Source organism: Malaclemys terrapin, chromosome 2 (assembly GCF_027887155.1).
Source record: "Malaclemys terrapin pileata isolate rMalTer1 chromosome 2, rMalTer1.hap1, whole genome shotgun sequence".
Lineage (NCBI taxonomy): Eukaryota > Metazoa > Chordata > Testudines > Emydidae > Malaclemys > Malaclemys terrapin.
In genome coordinates, this window is record NC_071506.1 from 282,888,993 (window position 1) to 282,908,841 (window position 19,849).

A 19,849-nucleotide genomic window follows, 5' to 3' on the forward strand; every position below is an offset into this window, starting at 1 on the left:
CCTCCCTCTGGCCTCTTCCCCACTCGCGGCTTCCTGTATGTTCTCAGGCTGCCCTTACCCCTGGAACACTCTCCTTGCTCTCCTCTGTCAGCCACTTCTAATTCCCTTCTTCCTCAAGCAGTCTTTCCTCTTTCTCCTCCACACTCGGCCTCCTTTGAACTCCTATCTAGTGACTTGTCTTATTTTGTTCAGACTAAGCTCTGAAGGGCAGGAAATGTGTATAAATAATACCATAGAACTAGAAAGTGACATACGGCATGCATATGACTTAACACGATTTATAGACAGAAAAATAATAGGGAAATACCTTTACACTATAGAGCTGGCCTTCCTAATTGTTATTTGTGGTGTTACTGTCTAGAGCAGGGGTGGGCAAACTATGGCCCGGGGGCTGCATCTGGCCCTCAAGCTCCTGTCGGGGAGCAGGGTCCGGGGCTTGTCCCGCTCCATGCGTGCCATGGCTCTGTGCAGCTCCCGGAAGCAGCAGCATGTTTCCCCCCTCCGGCTCCTATGCGTAGGGGCAGCCAGGGGGCTCTGCAAGCTGCCCCTGCCCCAAGCGCTGCCCCCGCAGCTCCCATTGGCCAGCAACCACAGCCATGGGAGCTGCAGGGGCGCTGCCTGTGAATGGGGCAGCGCACAGAGCTACCTGGCCATGCTTCCGTGTAGGAGCCAGAGGGGGGATATGCCGCTGCTTCCGGGAGGTGCTTGAGGTAAGCGCCACCTGGAGCCTGCACCCTGACCCCCTCCCATGCCCCAACCCATACCCCAGCCCTGATCCCCTTCCCACACCCTGAATTCCTGATTTCTGGCCCCACCCCAGAGCCCGCACCCCCAGCCAGAGCCCACGCCCCATCCCCCAATTTCGTGAGCATTCATCACCCTCCTTACAATTTCCATACCCAGATGTGGCTCTCGGGCCAAAAAGGTTGCCCACCCCGGTCTAGAGGCCTGCTTGATTATTTGCAGTTTAAATAAGGTTATTTTAGTAGGCGAGAGATGGAAAATGTGTTATACGTATGGATAGGATTTATTCTGTTTGTGTGGAAATGTGAATTAGGTTTGTTACAAAGGATAAACATCTCTATCATTGATTGTTGATAACAAAAGTCTAAAGTGATACTTTATTGTACAAGTTGAGATGTGGTAAGCAACTTAGTGCAAAAATAGACTTTTAAAACCTCTAGCCATCTGTTAATAACATAGGGAAGGGTATTTGCTTTTTAAAGAGAAATAAGCATAGATTACAAATAATTATGTATATTGTGTGACTCTTCCCAGTTTGGTGTCAAGTATCAGGGGGTAGCCGTGTTAGTCTGTATCTACAAAAACAACAAGGAGTCTGGTGGCACCTTAAAGACTAACAGATTTATTTGGACATAAGCTTTCGTGAGTTAAAACCTCACTTCAGAAGTGAGGTTTTAACTCACGAAAGCTTATGTCCAAATAAATCTGTTAGTCTTTAAGGTGCCACCAGACTCCTTGTTGTCTTCCCAGTTTGTTTGACTGTATTTATAATGTGCTCATCACATGAGTCTAAGTTTGATGGCTCTTCTTTGGAGCCAGTCATCCAACTGTCTGCAAAGCGAGTTTGTGTTGATATGGTGTAACCACGTAACCATTTTGCTAATGCACATGCCAGAGCGTAAAGTGTGGTTAAGGACTGTACAGAGAACATAAATATGAGCAGATCTGTTAGGGGTGAGGAAGTGAGTTTATGTGGGAATGAAGGTAAACGAACAGATGAGGCACTGGGGTATAATGACCATGATGAAGAAAAAGGCAGAGGCTGAAATCACAGACCGTAAACCCTAAACTAAAGATATGGATTTAAGTTAACCAGCAGCTAGGAATAGGCGGCTGAGGGAAGAGAAAACTAATCATAGAATCATAGAATATCAGGGTTGGAAGGGACCTCAAGAGGTCATCTAGTCCAACCCCCTGCTCAAACCAGGCCCAATCCCCAACTAAATCATCCCAGCCAGGGCTTTGTCAAGCTGGGCCTTAAAAACCTCTAAGGAAGGAGATTCCACCACCTCCCTAGGTAACCCATTCCAGTGCTTCACCACCCTCCTAGTGAAATAGTGTTTCCTAATATCCAACCTACACCTCCCCCACAGCAACTTGAGACCATTGCTCCTTGTTCTGTCATCTGCCACCACTGAGAACAGCCGAGCTCCATCCTCTTTGGAACCCCCCCCCTCAGGTAGTTGAAGGCTGCTATCAAATCCCCCCTCATTCTTCTCTTCTGGAGACTAAACAATCCCAGTTTCCTCAGCCTCTCCTCATAAGTCATGTGCTCCAGACCCCTAATCATTTTTGTTGCCCTCCGCTGGACTCTTTCCAATTTTTCCACATCCTTCTTGTAGTGTGGGGCCCAAAACTGGACACAGTACTCCAGATGAGGCCTCACCAATGTCGAATAAAGGGCGATGATCACTTTCCTCGATCTGCTGGCAATGCCCCTACTTATACAGCCCAAAATGCCGTTAGCCTTCTTGGCAACAAGAGCACACTGTTGACTCATATCCAGCTTCTCATCCACTGTGACCCCTAGGTCCTTTTCTGCAGAACTGCTACCTAGCCATTCGGTCCCTAGTCTGTAGCTGTGCGTGGGATTCTTCCGTCCTAAGTGCAGGACTCTGCACTTGTCCTTGTTGAACCTCATCAGGTTTTTTTTTGGCCCAATCCTCTAATTTGTCTAGGTCCCTCTGTATCCGATCCCTACCCTCTAGTGTATCTACCACGCCTCCCAGTCTAGTGTCATCTGCAAACTTGCTGAGAGTGCAGTCCACACCATCCTCCAGATGATTAATAAAGACATTAAACAAAACCGGCCCCAGGACCGACCCCTGGGGCACTCCGCTCGAAACCAGCTGGCAACTAGACATGGAGCCATTGATCACTACCCGTTGAGCCCGACGATCTAGCCAGCTTTCTATCCACCTTACAGTCCATGACTTGATTCATGTCAGATCTAACTGACCTGGCTGTTTCCCTGGTGTAGGGTGCCCCGACAGCAGTGGGGTGATATGAAAAAATATGATTATAACAGTTTCTCCAGGCAGCTTGGTATTTCCTGTACTGAAGCAGGTCGGGGAAACAGGTTGGGGACTTGAGAAGTCACGCACTATTGAACTAGTGAATTATTGTAGCTAAACTGACTCTACCGACCTTGGTTGTTGATCATTAACAATCCAGAGATGACCCCGCTGTTAATCTACAACAGGGTCCAGCAGATGCCAAACAATGGGCAGTCACAATGGCTGGTAAAGGAGATTGAAAATGTTCCAAACATTAGACTGGGACAGGAGGGAGGTGTGTTTTGGTGTCTACAGTTAGAAATTTATTTCCACATGTAGGCATCTAAATAGAAGTGATCTGATTTTTTTTCAGAACTGCTGAGCACATGCAGTTCTCAATGAATTTGGCTGCAGCTGTAGGTGGTAAGCGCCTCTAAAAATGAGGCCACTAATTTAAGTGCCTAACTCTAGAGGTCAAGTCAGAGAATTTTTGCACAGCCTTTTCAATCCCCGGTTACCCGTAAATGTGTCAACGCACTGAAGTGGATCTTCTAGGCCAATAGTTATGCTGACTGTCCTTGTCCCCCTTCTGTCTGTTCATAGGTAGGGGACCACAAATTCAGCGCCCACCGGATCGTACTAGCAGCCTCCATCCCTTACTTTCATGCCATGTTTACAAATGACATGATGGAATGCAAACAGGACGAGATTGTCATGCAAGGAATGGATCCAAGGTAACTCCCTGGGACAGCCAAGGGACCATAGCCAATACGGCTTGTCAGTGGTGTTTTTGCCTATATCTGCAGACAAATGCAAGTGTAGGGGTTTAGAAAAATGCCTTAAAGGGTTAAGATAAATCACATTTTTAAATAAATTTATGTTGCTACTAGCATCTTAGATTGTTATTAAGTTGAAATAATCGAATAGAGCTGAACGCAACTGACCCTTTTTCTGCTCCTCTCCACCCTGTTTAGCGCACTGGAGGCTCTGATCAACTTTGCTTACAACGGACACCTAGCGATTGATCAGCAGAATGTTCAGTCTTTGCTGATGGGGGCAAGTTTCCTTCAGCTGCAAAATATCAAAGACGCCTGCTGTACCTTTCTCAGAGAGAGGTAAGGGTACCCTGTGTCCTGTGCCTTTAACTGGTCCCTTGGAACGTGGGGTCGTGGGTTCTGGTCTTGCTGTGGAACAGGGTGGTGGGATTGTGCTATTAGAGGACAAGATGCTAAACTGTGGTCCTTCCTTCCTTCCAGTTGCTTGTGGTGGGTTCAGGAAAAAGTTAAATATCCTTTGGTCCTTTACGAGAAGAGTGGAGGGCTCTGTATCTTCATTCCATGTCTCAGTAGAATTGGTTGTCCAGCTGTGGGTGGTGGAGCAGGCTATGAGACTTAGATGGGCACGAGTTACTATCTGGAACAAAGGTGACATATCCCGATCACTCCAACGGAAAAATGGAAATGCTAAACGGACATGATTTACTGCACTCAGTAAGGTTTCATTGTGCAGACTCTCGTACTATGCGCTCTGCAAGTCTACTGCACTCTCTTGATCCACTTCTTGAATGCAGCTATAAGCCAGCTTTATCGCAGCTTTAGAGCTACCCTTAAAATGTTTCTTTGGGGTTTGATGTAGGAACTTGTACTCCTCATCACGATAATATATCTGAGCACCTCAAACAGTGATTTTATCCTGTGAAATAGGAAGGGATTGTCCCCAGTTTACAGACTGGGAAACCAGGCACAGATTAAATGATTTATGAAAGGTATCTCAGGGAGCCTGTGGAAGAGCAAGGAATTGATCCCATGTCTTCTGAGTCCAGTCCAGTGCCTTAGCTACAGGACCATCTTAGTAATAAATGTCAAGATCCTATAAAGCAAGGAGTTTGGTTAGTGTCTGGAAATATACCATACGTTCATCATTGGTAGTGTCAGGTAAACTTCGTTTTTATGTTTTACTATGCCATGTTCTTCCACAGCTCCTCAGTTCATTCCATGATATTGCACCAAACATACGTAATAAATGCAACATCTCGACCAGTTTTTTTCATTCTGTATGGACTTATCCTAAAATGCATGATTCAGAGAAGAAATGTACTTTGGCCCTGTTTCAAATGTTTCCATGTGAACCCAGGGGTTCTCTGCTATGTGTAAAACATAGATACTTAACTCAAATCATTACATACTTGGTTTTTCCTGGCAAAAAACTAAATTTGTGCACACTGGGCTCCCTACCAAACGGAGAGAACTGGATTGCACTGGTGAAGGGCTGGGGCCAAGCTTAGAGACTCAAATCCATTTTTAGGCACCTAAATAAAAGTGGTCTGATTTGTTCCCCCAAAGGATCTGAGCTGCCGCAGCTCCACCTCAACTTAATGGGCGGTGCTTATGCTGAGCACCTTTGAATGGCGGGCCACTCTTACTGAGCTCCGAAATATGGATTTGAGAGGGGAGTGAAGGCTTTTATGTATAACGAGATACATTTGAAATTCAGTGGGCTCTGATCACATGCCTCAGGAATAGCCAGAACATGCATGTCTAGTTCCAGTTTTTACAGGAAGGATCTGATGACTGGGGGTTTTTCTGCTTTGACTTTACTCTGTGTTCCTGGGGATTTTCTGGGGGTTGGTGACCTTACAGTTTGCGAGGATGTAAAGTCCAAGGCTGTGTAAACCTTTGCTTGGCAGGCAATGGCTTCTCTTTCCCTCCACTCGCAATATCTAACGCTTTGCTTTGTAAAGTACTCTTGGTTCACCCCATTATTAAACGTGCCACAGTGTTGTTTTAGATGTTCGGCTCTTTATGCCCTGTAAGAGCTCGGCATTGCCAGACCTTCAGGGTTCTGTACTCATCCTCTCCGTGGTCATTGCTTGGATGCTGTGCTGATGTGTGCTCAGAATTGGTTATCTAAAGTTTGAAAGCAACCGTGAAGATTCCCTCTTCAGAGGATCAAATCCAAAAGGCAGCTTCCTTGTGGTGGATCTCCCCTTGAGCCATTCTAAAGACTGCGGAAACTTGCGCCTAGGGTTTATTTCTGTTCAGACGTCAGGGCTGAAAGGAGGAGGAAGAGCATAAAAGGAAGGTGCCCAAAATTTGACCTTTGGGCTAAAGGCAGTTTATGGAGTCTTTGAATGGTAACACTCAGCTAGTAGGCTCTTAAATATGGAGGTGTGGTCCCTGGAAACGCCAAGCATGCATGGCTCCATCTTGATCAGAGCATTCTGTTTGCTGCTGCTGTAGTGAATGGTCTTGGCTCAAACCACAGAGTTTGCCCTGCTGTGGTACGGGTGACTTTGTGGTCCCCAGTTAGGCAAAGTTGAGGCATTTCTGTCAGAGTCTGATTCTGGGCATTGTAGGGCTAGTTTATAGTGAGGCAAGAGTGGTACCAAATGTTTCCACAAACTATTTTCATTTGGGTTAGAATAAGAGAAACTAACAATAGTATTCTGACATGCCTCATATCTATATGACCCATAAATACTGTGAAACAACCAGAATGGTCATCTCTTGTTGACAGATCTGGTGGCAGAATTTCTCCCTTAGATGGGAGTGTCCAAATCTCCCATAGCGTGGACTTGATTTTCAGCATTTTTGCAAGTTTTTAGGAAACATCTGTGCCGAAAGCTCCTTGCACCGCACAGTTGCTTAGAGCAATACATTTTCGGTTCTTTTGTGCTGCTTTATGATGGCATGCAGCAGCACCTGTTCAGCTGGTCTGATCACTAGTTCACTTCTGCAGGGATTGTTTCTGCATTCTGACCTTTAACTGCTAAAAGACATCCTCAATAGAGCTTTGTTGGCCAGGAAAATCAAGTAAGAAGAGGTGGCCAACATCTCACTTCAGTAATTAGCGAAGGTGTCTGGTGAAAACAAACCAGGTTTGTAAGTTTCTGAAGAACACACTTATCCTTGCTGTCAAACCAACAGGTTTCATTCCTGGCATCTGAAGTCATACTTGTGCATGGAATAGACGTTGTGTAGACTCTTGCACTGCTACTCCTACATTTCACAGCCTTGACTTTAGGAGGCCCGCCCGGGGAGAGTGCACATCAGTCTCTAGGTCCAGTCAGTCCTTGGTACTTCAGAGAATGTCAGCAAGGGGCTTATTGTTCGTATGGTGCGATTCCCCGTCCTCTTAATTTGGCATGTGTCAATCTTCATGACTGTGCTTACGCTGGCCAGTTTAACCTGCAAACTGGTGTCTGTTGGAAGGGTGAGTTCTCTAATGTGGCACATCCATCAGTTTCATAAGGTTACATTTTCCCTTGGTTCAGTTTCACATTCACTGCTTCTTTGGACCGCATTAAAAATGTGTAATTTGCTAACCTTTCTATTAAAATAACGTTATTTTGCATCCCCCCAAGGCTTCATCCGAAGAACTGCCTGGGTGTACGTCAGTTTGCAGAAACCATGATGTGTGCCGTGCTCTACGAATCTGCCAATAGCTTCATCCACCAGCACTTTGTGGAGGTGTCCATGTCTGAAGAGTTCCTTGCTCTACCCTTCGAAGACCTGCTGGAGCTGGTTTCGAGGGAAGAGCTCAATGTCAAGTCTGAGGAGCAGGTATGTGCACCAGCCGGTATATGGTATAGCAGAGGCAGCTTTTGCCACCAGAGGATTTAAAACCATTGGGGCAGTCGCACGGCAGATCTGGGTGAGAAGTTGAACTGGTCCATGCAGTGATCAAAGCTGAGAAGATGGTCTTGTTGTGGATGGTGGGTGGTGCTCCGACTCTTTCATTCTGTACATAACTTGTAAGAATTGGGGCTTCTCTCAGCTTCGTTATCAGAACGCTGTTCTGGAGAGCACCCGTTATTTGCCAAGCATGGCACTGAACTGTGCTGAAATGTTCGTGGCAGAGAAACCTTGACATCCTGAACTCTCTAGTGATTGTGCCTCTCGCTTTAATGAGTGACTTTCAGTTCTGGAGAAAGGTGCCGAGATCTCTGCCCTGGAGGCAATCTCTAGAACTACAGAATAAACAGTGTTTCAGCCTTATTCTGGAGGGATTTCCTTCGAGGGTTGAGATGCTCTACAGCAGGCCTGCACAACTTGTAAAGCTGCGAGGGCCATATTACTCCAAAGAAAACAGCTGAGGGCCGAACCCCCCCCCCCTCTGCCTTGCCGAACCCCCCCCAGCGCTACCCAGCCCCCCCGAAACACAACACCCCCCCACAGTGCCGCCCGCCCCGCGGAAACAACCCCCAGCGTTGCCCAGCCCCCCCCCCGAAACTCCCCTCCCCCCCAGCGCCGCCCGCTCCGCGGAAACAAACCCTCCTTCCCCAGCACAACTGGGGAAGGGGGGGAGGGATAGCTCAGTGGTTTGAGCATTGGCCTGCTAAATCCAGGGTTGTGAGCTCAATCCTTGAGGGGGCCACTTAGGGATCTGGGACAAAAATCAGTCCTTGGTCCTGCTAGTGAAGACAGGGGGCTGGACTCAATGACCTTTCAAGGTCCCTTCCAGTTCTACGAGATAGGATATCTCCATTAATTTAAAAAACAGCAGTATTGAACCTTTGTAATATGTTATAGTGGGCTCTTAAGGTAGTATAATTAAGGTAAAAGAAAAATGTCTTTTTGCTAGAAGTAGAATAAGATCTTCCCCCCACTTTGTAATCAATTGCCCTGTTGAATGAATGAGGTAGGCATGGAAGGCAGCACCTACAGACAGCTGCAACCCTTGGAGAGGGGATGGGAGCCAGACCAGATCAGTAGACCAGGTCAGCCATCAAGTCACTGCTTGCCTCCTCGACCCCCCTCCCACACCGCCGGCTCACCTGCACCTCCGCCACTGCCCGCCCGCTTGCCTCCTCATTCCCCACCCCCTCGGCTCGCCTACTCAGCCCCCGCCACTGCCCACTCGCCTCCTTGGCCCCCCTCCCTCACCTGCCGCTGCCTACTCACCCCCCGCGGGCCGCACAGTGAGCCCACCTACTCACCCCCCGCGGGCCGCACAGTGAGCCCACACGGGCCGCATGTTGTGCAGGCCTGGTCTACAGCATTTTGTAATGAATCTTCCTCCTGAAATTGCCAATGAGATGGTCGGTCAGGGTGGTGGCTTATATAATATGGAGGCCTTTGTACAAGGAACTGGACTGAACCACACCAAGTCACTTCACGCAGGCCACTGAATAACCGTTGCCACTTTGACCCGTAGCAGCAGCAATCCCGGTTTGAACTGGAGATCTGCAGCTGAAAGGCTCAGCGTCCTGCTGCCGGTGCTCAAGCCATCGCATCCCCTGGGGTGGTGCTGGGGGCTTATTCCTAGAGAGAGAAATCAGACTTCTAGAAAGTCCATCTTGGAAAAAGAGGACCCTGGTTAGAGGTATAAGCATCAGGTCTGAAACGTCTTATCTCCTTAGAACCTCTTGTTCAAATTTCAGGCATGCTCAAATCAAGCCACCTTCTTTTGAGGCAGGTAAACTTTAGCGCAGGCTTTGTATCTTTCATAGGATTTTAAAATGGAAGGTCCTCCCGCTGCTTGAAGCAGTTATGATCCCAGGACTCTCCTTGTGAGCGGCAGACTCTGTTCCAATGTCCTTGGTGACCGTTTCCCTTCTAACTGTTGTGCAGCGGGATGGCTGCCACCCTCCACCTCTGAGATGGTTGCATTTTAGTGTGGTGCAGCATGCAGTTGGATTGTACAGTAGAACCTCAGAGTTACGAACACCAGAGTTAGGAACTGACTGGTCAACCACGTGCCTCATTTGGAACCGGAAGTACACAATCAGAGAGCAACAGGGATGAAAAAAAGCAAATGCAGTACAAGACTGTGTTAAATGTAATCTACTGAAAAATACAGGGAAAGTTGTGTTTTTTTTTTTTTTTTTTTTTAAAGATTTGACAATGTAAGGAAATGGTTTCTGTGCTTGTTTCGTTTAAATTAAGATGGTTAAAGCAGCATTTTTATTTTGCATTGTAAAGTTTCAAGCTGTATTTAAGTCAGTGTTCAGTTGTAAACTTTTGAAAGAACAACCGTAACGTTTTGTTCAGAGTTATGCTCAACCTCCAATCCCGGGGTGTTCGTAACGCTGAGGTTCTACTGTACAATGTTTTGGGGTCTTCTGGGGTGCAAGTTGTGTTTAAAGATATGACTACCAGCTGATCTGTGGGAGAAATACTTTATGCTAGAAACCTCTAGAGAACGGAAGTGGGAGGTTCTGGCTTTGTCTAGGGTAAAATGAAAGGCTTGGAAACTTTGGTTTGATGTGTGTGGCTATCCAGATTTTCTCCATGACAACCCAATATTTAGCAAGTGTGCATGATGGTTAGTGGCCTGTTTCAGTGGCAAGGTTACACCACAAGGTGGCAGCAGTAACCACAAATGCCAATAATCAGATGTTTACAAAGCAAAACTTTTTCTGGTACGCTTAGTTCAGTTCTTGGGAGAAGGGGGCGGAACCGTGTAAACTGCTGGCCTTAAAGGCACTAATTCTGTTCCACATCAGTATTGTGGAGACCTCGGTTCAAATTCTTATCCGCTGCTGATCAGCCCAGTGGCAGCAGCCTGGTTAGACCAATGGGACAATGCCCCCTGAAATGGAAGTTCTCAGCTGCATGCCCAGAAGGTCAACAGACCAATGGGTGGGGAATTGATTCCAAATCTGGGCCCTTATGAAGAATGCTCTGCGTTATAATGGACCCCTCTGGTGGATTCAGGAATGGGGTTAATGGCCTCTGTGATTGAAAGGTGTGTGCTAAGAATGGGGAAAGGAATAATGTGGTGAGCTTGGGTGTTAGTTGAGACACGCTGGCTCCGAATGGCGAAGTGTAAGTATCTTTGCTCTAGATCCCTTGAGTAACTTCTGTTTTCCTGATCACCTGTGCACCTTGGCGAGACGTTCCTTTTATTACAGTCCATCCATTCAAATTTGTCTTCATCCCTCCTTTTGTGAGCAGCCTCAGGACAGAGAAAACAAAATCTCGTGTCTCCCCCAAGCGCAGAGACCTAGCTAAGCAATGGCTCCTCTCTCTTCTGGCAGGTATTCGAAGCTGCGTTAGCCTGGGTACGGTACGACCGAGATCAGAGGGAACCCTGCTTACCTGAGATACTGTCCAAAATCCGACTGCCCCTTTGTCGACCTCAGTTCCTCACTGACCGTGTGCAACAAGATGACCTTGTCCGTTACTGCCACAAATGCTGGTGAGCACTTGTTGGCTGTTCAGGAGTTGTCCAGTGTGTGTGGGCCTCCCTGCGGATAGCGTGTTGGATTGGCTGTCCCAGAGACTGAAATCCTCTCTCCATGAAATGGGAATGCCACATGTAGCAGAAGAGCGATTCCCTCATGCTGCCCTGCTGAAGTGGCTAAACCATCATCTAGAAGGATTAGCTCTGTAAGGTAGAGAAGAGATCGGTTGCCATAATCATTGGCGGCTTCAGCCGAGGGGCCAGTTTGGATGGTGGTCCCAAGACCCACCAAACTATCGTTCTAATGTTTGGTCTTAATTTCAGGGACCTGGTGAATGAAGCAAAAGACTATCACCTAATGCCAGAACGCCGGCTGCACCTCCCGGCATTCAAAACGCGTCCCCGGTGCTGCACGTCAATCGCAGGATTGATTTATGCTGTTGGAGGTCTTAATTCAGCAGGTACCTTGCATATCCATTTCCCACAACTACACAGTGACGTGTTTACTGAGTAACGGCATCAGACTGTAAACTTCATTCTTCACCCATAAAATGGGGAGCAGTTTCTCCTGCTCTTCCCTTTTTCTGCAGCCCTTTGTTGACACTCATGCCATCCAGCCAACAAAATGCTGATGGGGGCTGTTGCCAGTTGTTGAACCTTTATCACTCTAGGAATGCTGGATGGATTGCTCGGGGATATTGTTTCCAGTTTTTGTGAAATTGCACCGAACACAAACTTGTTGCATTCGTCTCTTTAAAATCACGGGGTCCAGTGTAAGTGTGGAGAACCTTGAAGGCAGTAATAGAAGAACATTTTGGCAGGATTCCTGCATTGCATTCAAGCGTACAACAGCTAAAATAATTGCAGTGCTCTTTGGTCTCTTTTGAAGAAGCAAAGCCCGTGTAATAAAGGCTGTTTCCATTTCTATTATGAACCTTTCTGTTGTACCTTGACCATGAAAACATGGCTCGTGCCACGGAAGGCTTCATTGTGGGAACAGGAGCACGTGTTAGTTGTTTAGCGTCTCTTTGATTTAGGTACACATGGAGTCGCTCCAAGGACAGTATGCTCCCCATTATCCGAATAGCAGGGGGCACACAAGTTTTATTCAGGTAATCAGGAGTTTGGATGATGGAGAGGACAGGAGCCTTTTCCTTGCAGTCCTGGCCAGGGGTCTCTGCGCTGCCCTGCTCATTTGCTCCCATGACACTGGGGATCCAGAGGGTTCACTGTGCTGCCGCAGAGCCATTGACACCCAATCCCTTCAGACACGAACATCCCTGACCAGGACTCTGCCCCGTCAGGACCGCAGCCTTCCCTGCACCTTGTGCCTGCAGGGATCGGATGTCAGTGGCCCTGCGGCAGTGGAAGGAGCCCTCTGCAGCTCTGCTGTTACTACCCCACTCGTTCCCTCCCATGACTACCAGGCTGCAGAGTGTCCCCCGCACTGCCACAGAAGCCATTCAGCTGCAGGGCGGCCTCCCCTGCGGCCGGGGACTCGTCCTCCTCGCAGTCCTGGACAGGGGTCTCTGCTCTATTTTCCGAGCCTCCCGGTTATCCAAATCCCTGCCTTGTTTCCCCAGCATGAGATCCACGAGGGACAAGGAAGGGATTTGATAAAGCGGAGGTTCAGCTAGTAGGATTTCGGATAAACTGGACTCTACCGTCGTTCTTTAGGCCCACGGTCAACCTGCTTAAACCCAGGAAACTTACAATAGCTTTTAAAATGGGCTGCTGCATGGCATTTATCCTACTCACTAATGCCCTGGATCCAACGAACACACGCATATTACAGGGCTGCCTCCTGAGGCCTGGATTCCCTACCCTAGAAGGATGAAGTCAGCCATGCGGGAACGTTGTTGCCGTGATTCCAGGGAGTCGACTGGCCCCCGCGATGTTAATTAAGTCTCAAAGCCTGCTACCCGCTCTGGGGGTCCTGCCTGTGGTTTGATGGCAGGGGCAGGATGTCAGGAGTCTGCAAGCAGTTTGGATTGAGGAGCCCAGATTTACAGGAACTCCCTCCAATGTTGAGCAGTTTCCCATCGGGGTTGGGTGGAGATGGGGTATTCTTGCACGTGCTGACGTTTATGTAGGAATGTGGAGATGCAAGGGCTGAGGAGGCTACACCAACCTGGAGACTCAAATAGGGAGCATTTATAGGATCCACTCCCATTCCATAGCCTGGGGGGCAGGATCCCTTCTCTGCTGCCACCTGCACAGGCCATCCCTACAGATACTCAAGGCCCTGAGCCCAGGTTTTGCCCTTAACACTCAGAGCGCAAACCCTGTATCCCCATTATCCTTCTGTGCATGGATGAATAGATGGGAAAAGTCCATCGCTTTCTGCTTCTGCCCCTGTTCAGCAGACTCTTCCCCCCCCCCCCCAAAAAAAAACCCCCAAAACTATCACTTTTTTTAATTTGAGTAGCAAATTTTTATGCAGGTGTTGCAGTGAACGTGGTGGAAGTCTTTGACCCCATTGCAAATCGCTGGGAGAAGTGCCAGCCGATGACGACGGCACGTAGCCGAGTGGGTGTGGCTGTGTTGAATGGACTCTTGTATGCCATTGGTGGATACGATGGCCAGTTAAGACTGAGTACGGTGGAAGTTTACAACCCAGAGATGGATTCTTGGTCCAAAGTGGGAAGCATGAACAGCAGACGAAGGTACGTGAGACATACACTCCGTTCTGTACAAAGAATTTGAGCGGGAAAGAGATGAAATGGTCGCAATGACAGGGAAAAATCTCGGAAGCAGTAGTGCTGAAAATAGCTGAGGTGACCTGGGAGATCAGAGTTTGCAGTGCGATACAATAGGAGAAAGATCAATACACATTTTGGGCTGCATGCACAAAGGAATGGAACAGGAAGGGAATGGTTGCGCTTTGCATAGCTCTGGTGCAAGCGCACTTGGAATGTTACATTCTGTTCTGGGCTCCTCTTTACCAGAATGACTCACCAGAGGGAGTTCAGAGAACATCAGCGTGAGTCTAGAGGGATTGATGTACGAGGAAAGATATGAAGAGCTACATATGTATGGTGTGGCTACACAGTGACCAAGGGCGGGGACAGAACTCTATTGTTGTAAGTGTTGGAGGGAGAATTATTTGTGGTGGCACAAAGAAAAATAAGATGAAATTGAGACCGGGAAGACAGGCTGAATATCAGAGAGAATTGCTGGTAGATCTTCAAGGATGTGGAATAGATTCCCAAAGGAAGTAGCGGAAGTCATGTTGCTTGCGACCTTTTAAAAACTAGACTGGATAAAGCAGTGGAAAATGTGTTGTAGGGATCGCTCATTCACTGGCAGGCAGGGTGATGGACACATGGGTCTTCTGTCTCTCTGGTGCACTCATGCATCGCTGAGCGTATAGGCTCCTCCACTGGAAAGCGTAGCCAGTTTACACAATGCAGGGCTTGCAATCCAGGCTTTGCAAAATGAGACCTAGTGATCTTATGGCTGAGCAGAAGAGCTGGTGGTTTATATGCTGAGCAAGGGGAAGTTGGTGCAGTTCACACCAACCTAGGAATTATGTTGTGGTGGCACTTGGAAAGGCACACAGTGTTATGTGGCCAACAATGTTGAAAACCCATCTATTAACTCTCCTGGCAGCACTGTCCGTCCTTCCGCAGCAGCCTGTGGCCCGTTTATCTCCTTCCAAATTTAAACATGTTTGTGGCTTTCAGTGTTTTTACTCTGGTTTCTTTTTCCTGCTCCTTGGTCACTGAGCGTTCTTAAATTGCCCACTTCTGCTAGCTTTGCAGCACGTTTTCCCCATAATTGTTTGTGCGCCTTATTTTAATGTGGTTTCAAATGCTAATCGCTTGGGAAGGGCGTACTGCATATATCTTGTTACTTGAAATTCTGCGTGTAACCCGGATGCTTGGTGGCATCAGTGCGATTCTGCTGGGATTGCGCTTGTTCAGGGTGGTTAGCTGCTCTGTTCAAGCAAATACAATTTAAAATCTGTAGTGCCCAGTCCAGGAGTTAAGCAGGTTGTGCCAAGTAAACCCTGTTCAGACTGGTAGCTGGCCAAGGTTTTAGGTCTGGCTCCAGGGACGATCTTGAGTGTAAAGTCCTGAAACCATTTCCACGCATATCATAATCTCTAATGGGAAAACTCTGTTTTTCCATAGCTATGAGGTTCCTTGTATGGAGCTTTTCCCACAGTAAGACGACCGCTTTTCTTCCGTAGCTGTCTTATACTGCTCTTTGCACCAGGAATGAAGCGGCTGAGTTTGCTAATCCCCTAAACAACATTCTGGGCTGCAACCCTGCCATGAGGATCCTGTTCACTGGCGTGTGCATCATGAGAGTGTTGTCGTTTCATCCTTGCTAAAACGTAGTCCTTTGAATCCAAGCAGAGTGGGCGTCCATAAGAGGGTGTTTTACATAGAGCAGAGTGCGCCTGAAGGATTGTATCCAAGAGCTTGGCTTTTGCGGTCCATAATGGTTTTCTCATTGCATGATGAGTGCTGAGAGGAAGGGGGTGGGGCTTTAAGAGAAGAACATAAATGTGAAGCTGCAGGTTTAATTTGAAGGTGGAATTCCATTATCCCATTGTCCCATTCCTTAACATGCATTGCGAGCCAAATGTTTAAACCTGTCAAATACAGGGGAGGGCTGACCAACTTAGCGGAGTTGACATTGGTACAATAAAGCAATTGCTGCCTATATAAGGGTTTTGTACTGAAGCCCATCACCATCTTCCACACAAAATCAACAGCAAGAGTAAAGTCCCTAGTGGACTTCATGGAGTCTAGAGCACATCTCCTTTTTCAGGGCCAAAACTCTTCTTGAGGTAAGGTTTGTATTTTGGGATAGGAGTTGGAAGGGGTAGGGGAACAAAAGGGGACATTTGTATTGGGACTTAATGTAGAAAGGTCTGTTAGTGTGAAACCTGCGTTGGGGGCAGACAAGTGGTTTAGCACACCAGTGATGGAATACTGAGCTCCTAGGCTGGTTGGTTGATTCCATATTAGGTCAATGGTGACCAAAGTGTGCTCGGTTGAGTTGACCATCTTAGACCACTTTCTAGTTTGCTAAACCTTCGCCACCAGTCAGCTCCATGGGTAGCCACAGTTGATAGAGGTAAAAAGGAGCAAAGACTAAGTGTTATGCTCCCTAGAGTTGATTCTTTCAGGGCAGGGTTGAGGCACATTTGCATAAACATTTCTCTACATCTCTCAAGCTGTTTTCTAATTGGCCGCACTTGACTTTATTCATGAACATCTCAATGTTAGCCAGATGCTATGGTCATGGGGGCTATATAAATATGTAGTTCAGTAGCTGTATCTATCGATCGGATTGTCAAACTCCCATTTCCACGTTAAGCTGTTTTATCCACCAGGTGTCAGCCAAGATATGTTGAAAAAATGTGTTTCGTAATTCAACATGTATCACTTGCCCAAAGCAATCTAACCTGGTGTTGTGCACTTCATTGCAGCGCAATGGGAACAGTAGTGCTGGATGGGCAGATCTATGTATGCGGTGGGTATGACGGAATCTCATCCCTCAACTCCGTGGAGACGTACTCACCAGAAACAGACAAGTAAGAACTTCTAAACGTACTACTGCTTCTCCCACTGGGCTCTATCCCTATCCTGACGCGTAGAAGTAACAGCTGAGAGCACTGTTTTTAAAACAGATGAGCTACAATATGCTGAAAAACCTTTTACTTCCTGTATAGCAACTAGATTTGACTTCAGACCATGCACACTCGCTCGAGAGAAGTGAATCGAGTAAAATTTTGGTACAGCGCTAAGGCCCTTGGTTTTCAGTTTTTACTGATTTCCCCTCTCTTCCCCCCCGCCCCCCATCTAAATTTTGAACCATTCAGGTACATGGAAATACTGATTTGTGTTAAGAAAATTCAGTACATTACATGAGAGAGATCTATTTGTTGACATCCAAATAGCTAAAGTGTAAATGCAAGACTGTTAAAGTAAAGTGACACCGTCAAAGACACACGTGTACGTCCTGTTAACCTACAGTTCATGAAATAAACCACAGCATTACGTTTTTTACTTTCAATACTCTTACTTTTCCCTATTGTTGCTTTTGTCCTCCCGTTCCACAATATTAACTGCAGTATTTACCCAATAATCGGCGACACTAATTTATTGTGCTGGTATTCACCCAATTATTAATCTTTGTAATAAACACTGATCAATTCTAGGGAAATGCTTTGTTTATTTAAACAGAATAAAATCTGAGAACGAAGGGCCTTGTCCAGAGCTTATAGATGGTTGCTTGAAAAATACTAGAAACTCCGTACCTGAAAGGCTTCTGGGTCTTCTGAAACCTTTGTATAATCCATGGAGCAGCTCATTGAATGTGTTTATGTAGAGCTACATGTGCTCTGCCTATGGAAGGAAGAGACTCTTGCACTTCTGCTGTTTGCTTCTCTTGATAAGGTGGACGGTAGTGACTCCCATGAGTTCGAATTGCAGTGCGGCTGGAGTCACCGTGTTCGAAGGCAGGATCTATGTGTCTGGAGGTTACGACGGTTTACAAATTTTCAGCAGTGTAAGTCTGAATCTCAGCCAGTTCTGCACCGCGTTGATTTCTTGTAACTTTGTGCCGATGAAGTTGGACTAACAGCACTGACCAGAGATCGGTAAAAGGGCAGGTGGGAAAGCTTACACAGCTCCCTAATCTAAGCATACAGCTCCTTAGTCCTCTTTAACGTCACCTGCTGATCTAGTCCTGGATGATTCCTGAGCAGGGACCACTAACTGAGCCACACGCATACCCACTAGGGGCTAGCCTGAGACACTGCAACTCCTGCTCACTTGTGGCCTGAGCCGAGAAGTGAGGCTGCTGCACTAGTCGACCCTGTTCTCACCAGTTCCTCTCTCTTCGTTTAGTAAATCATTTTAGCCTCGTGTCTTTGGTCTTTCGTGTTTCAAGCACCATTAAAACTCCCAGGTGCCTACGTTGGTTGCATCTGAATTCTTTGCCTGTTTGTGGGATGTCGTTTCAGAAACTATTGTGACCCTTTAAACAGACTCTGAAGGCAACAGGAGTTGACCGTGCAGGACAGAGCTGCTGTTCCTACTCTGATTCCAGTCTCAGCCCTAATTTATAGACTCCCTTATATTTTTTTATTCAGAAAAGTCTGTTATGGGGGTTCTCTTCTGCCCTACTGGGCACAGAAGTGCGGTTTGTTGTATCTGAATCAGTCTTGCCACCCAGTAAGTGCTCTTGGAACATTAGCTTGGCAATTGGAGGTCCAGCCTTTAGGCTGGGCCGTAATATTGACTATTACTGCCGTCCCTAGCAGACTAGGAAAAAATCCTATTGTCTGTCAGCCTGACACACCCAAAAGCTGAATCCGGGCTAACATATCGGCCTGCCTGGACCACGACTTTTCTATATTCCTCCTTGAGCTCTGTCAGTTAGGTCTATGGCTGCTGTTCAAGAAGAGAGGTGACTGACCATGCACTCCAGATCTACCACAGATACATTCTGGCCACCCTATTTTCTTGTGGAAAAAACATGTTGAGGTCCAAGTTGTCCTTGTAGAAGTCTAGATAAAATTATTACAAGGTGGGAGTGCACAACTGGTTGAAAAACCATACTCAAAGACAAGTTATTTAGCCGTATGGAATGGAAATCCATCAACCTCATACTCAAAGAGTGACTGTGAATGTTCACTGTCAGTCTGGGAGGACATATCTAGTGGGGTCCAGCAGGGGTCTGTCCTGGGTCTGGTACTGTTCCATATTTTTATTAATGACTTGAATAATGGAGCTGGGAGGGGGTGCAAGCACTTTGGAGGACAAGATTAGAATTCCAAATCACCTTAATAAACTGGTGAATTGTCTGAAAACAACACGATGTAGTTCACTAAAGATAAGTGCAAGGTAGTATACTTAGGAAGGAAAAATTGAATGCACAATTACAAAATGGGGACTAACTGGTTAGGCAATTGTACTGCAGAAAAGGAACTGGGGGGATTACAAATTGAATAGGAGCCAACAATGACACAGAGTTGCAAAGAAGTCAAGTATCATTCTGGAGGGCATTAATAGGAGTGTCGTGTACAAGACACAGGAAGTGATTGCCCCAGTCCAGTCAGCGCTGGTGAGACCTCAGTTGGAGCATTGTCCAGTTTTAGGCACCCGCTTTAAGAAAGATGTGGACCAACGAGAGAGTCCAGAGGAGAGCAACAAAACCGATAAAAGGTTTCAAAAACCTGGCGTAAGGATATGAGGAAAGATTAAATAACACTGGGCATGTTTCTTCTTGCGAAAAGGAGACTGTGTGTGTGGGGGGCGGGGGGCGGGAGGGATCTGATAAGATCTGATATGTTAAGGGCCATTATAGAGAGGATGGTGACCAATTGTCCTACCTTTGGTGGACATGGAGAACAAGGCTCAATCTGCGGCAAGGAAGATTTAGGTTACATATTGGGAAAACTTTCCAACTATTAGGATACTTAGGCACTGGAATAGAGTCCCATTGGAGGCTGTGGAATCCCTATCATTGGAGTTTTTTAAGGGTACGTATTCACTTACCAGAGGGTCCGGCGGCAGGCAATCGATGTTCTGGGATCGATTTCGGAAGTGCTCGCCGTCGACGCCGGTACTCCAGTTCGGCGAGAGGAGTACGCGGCATCGACGGGGGAGCCTCCGTGCCGCGTCTGGACCCGCGGTAAGTTCGGACTAAGGTACTTCGAATTCAGCTACGTTATTAAC

At 47.1% G+C, this 19,849-nt stretch overlaps 1 protein-coding gene across 2 annotated transcripts in view; it reads left to right on the forward strand.

Moving 5' to 3' along the window:
* KLHL18 (kelch like family member 18) overlaps window positions 1-19,849 on the forward strand; it is a 35,079-nt gene that overhangs the window by 11,177 nt on the left and 4,053 nt on the right. Inside the window, exons 2-9 of one of the 2 annotated variants that reach the window (XM_054016777.1) lie at window positions 3,624-3,754; window positions 3,995-4,135; window positions 7,384-7,582; window positions 11,002-11,162; window positions 11,472-11,608; window positions 13,576-13,813; window positions 16,594-16,698; window positions 17,564-17,675. In XM_054016777.1, coding sequence (XP_053872752.1) covers window positions 3,624-3,754; window positions 3,995-4,135; window positions 7,384-7,582; window positions 11,002-11,162; window positions 11,472-11,608; window positions 13,576-13,813; window positions 16,594-16,698; window positions 17,564-17,675 — 1,224 coding nt within the window. The remainder of the gene's footprint in view (window positions 1-3,623; window positions 3,755-3,994; window positions 4,136-7,383; window positions 7,583-11,001; window positions 11,163-11,471; window positions 11,609-13,575; window positions 13,814-16,593; window positions 16,699-17,563; window positions 17,676-19,849) is intronic. The other variant, XM_054016778.1, reaches the window with a different exon arrangement.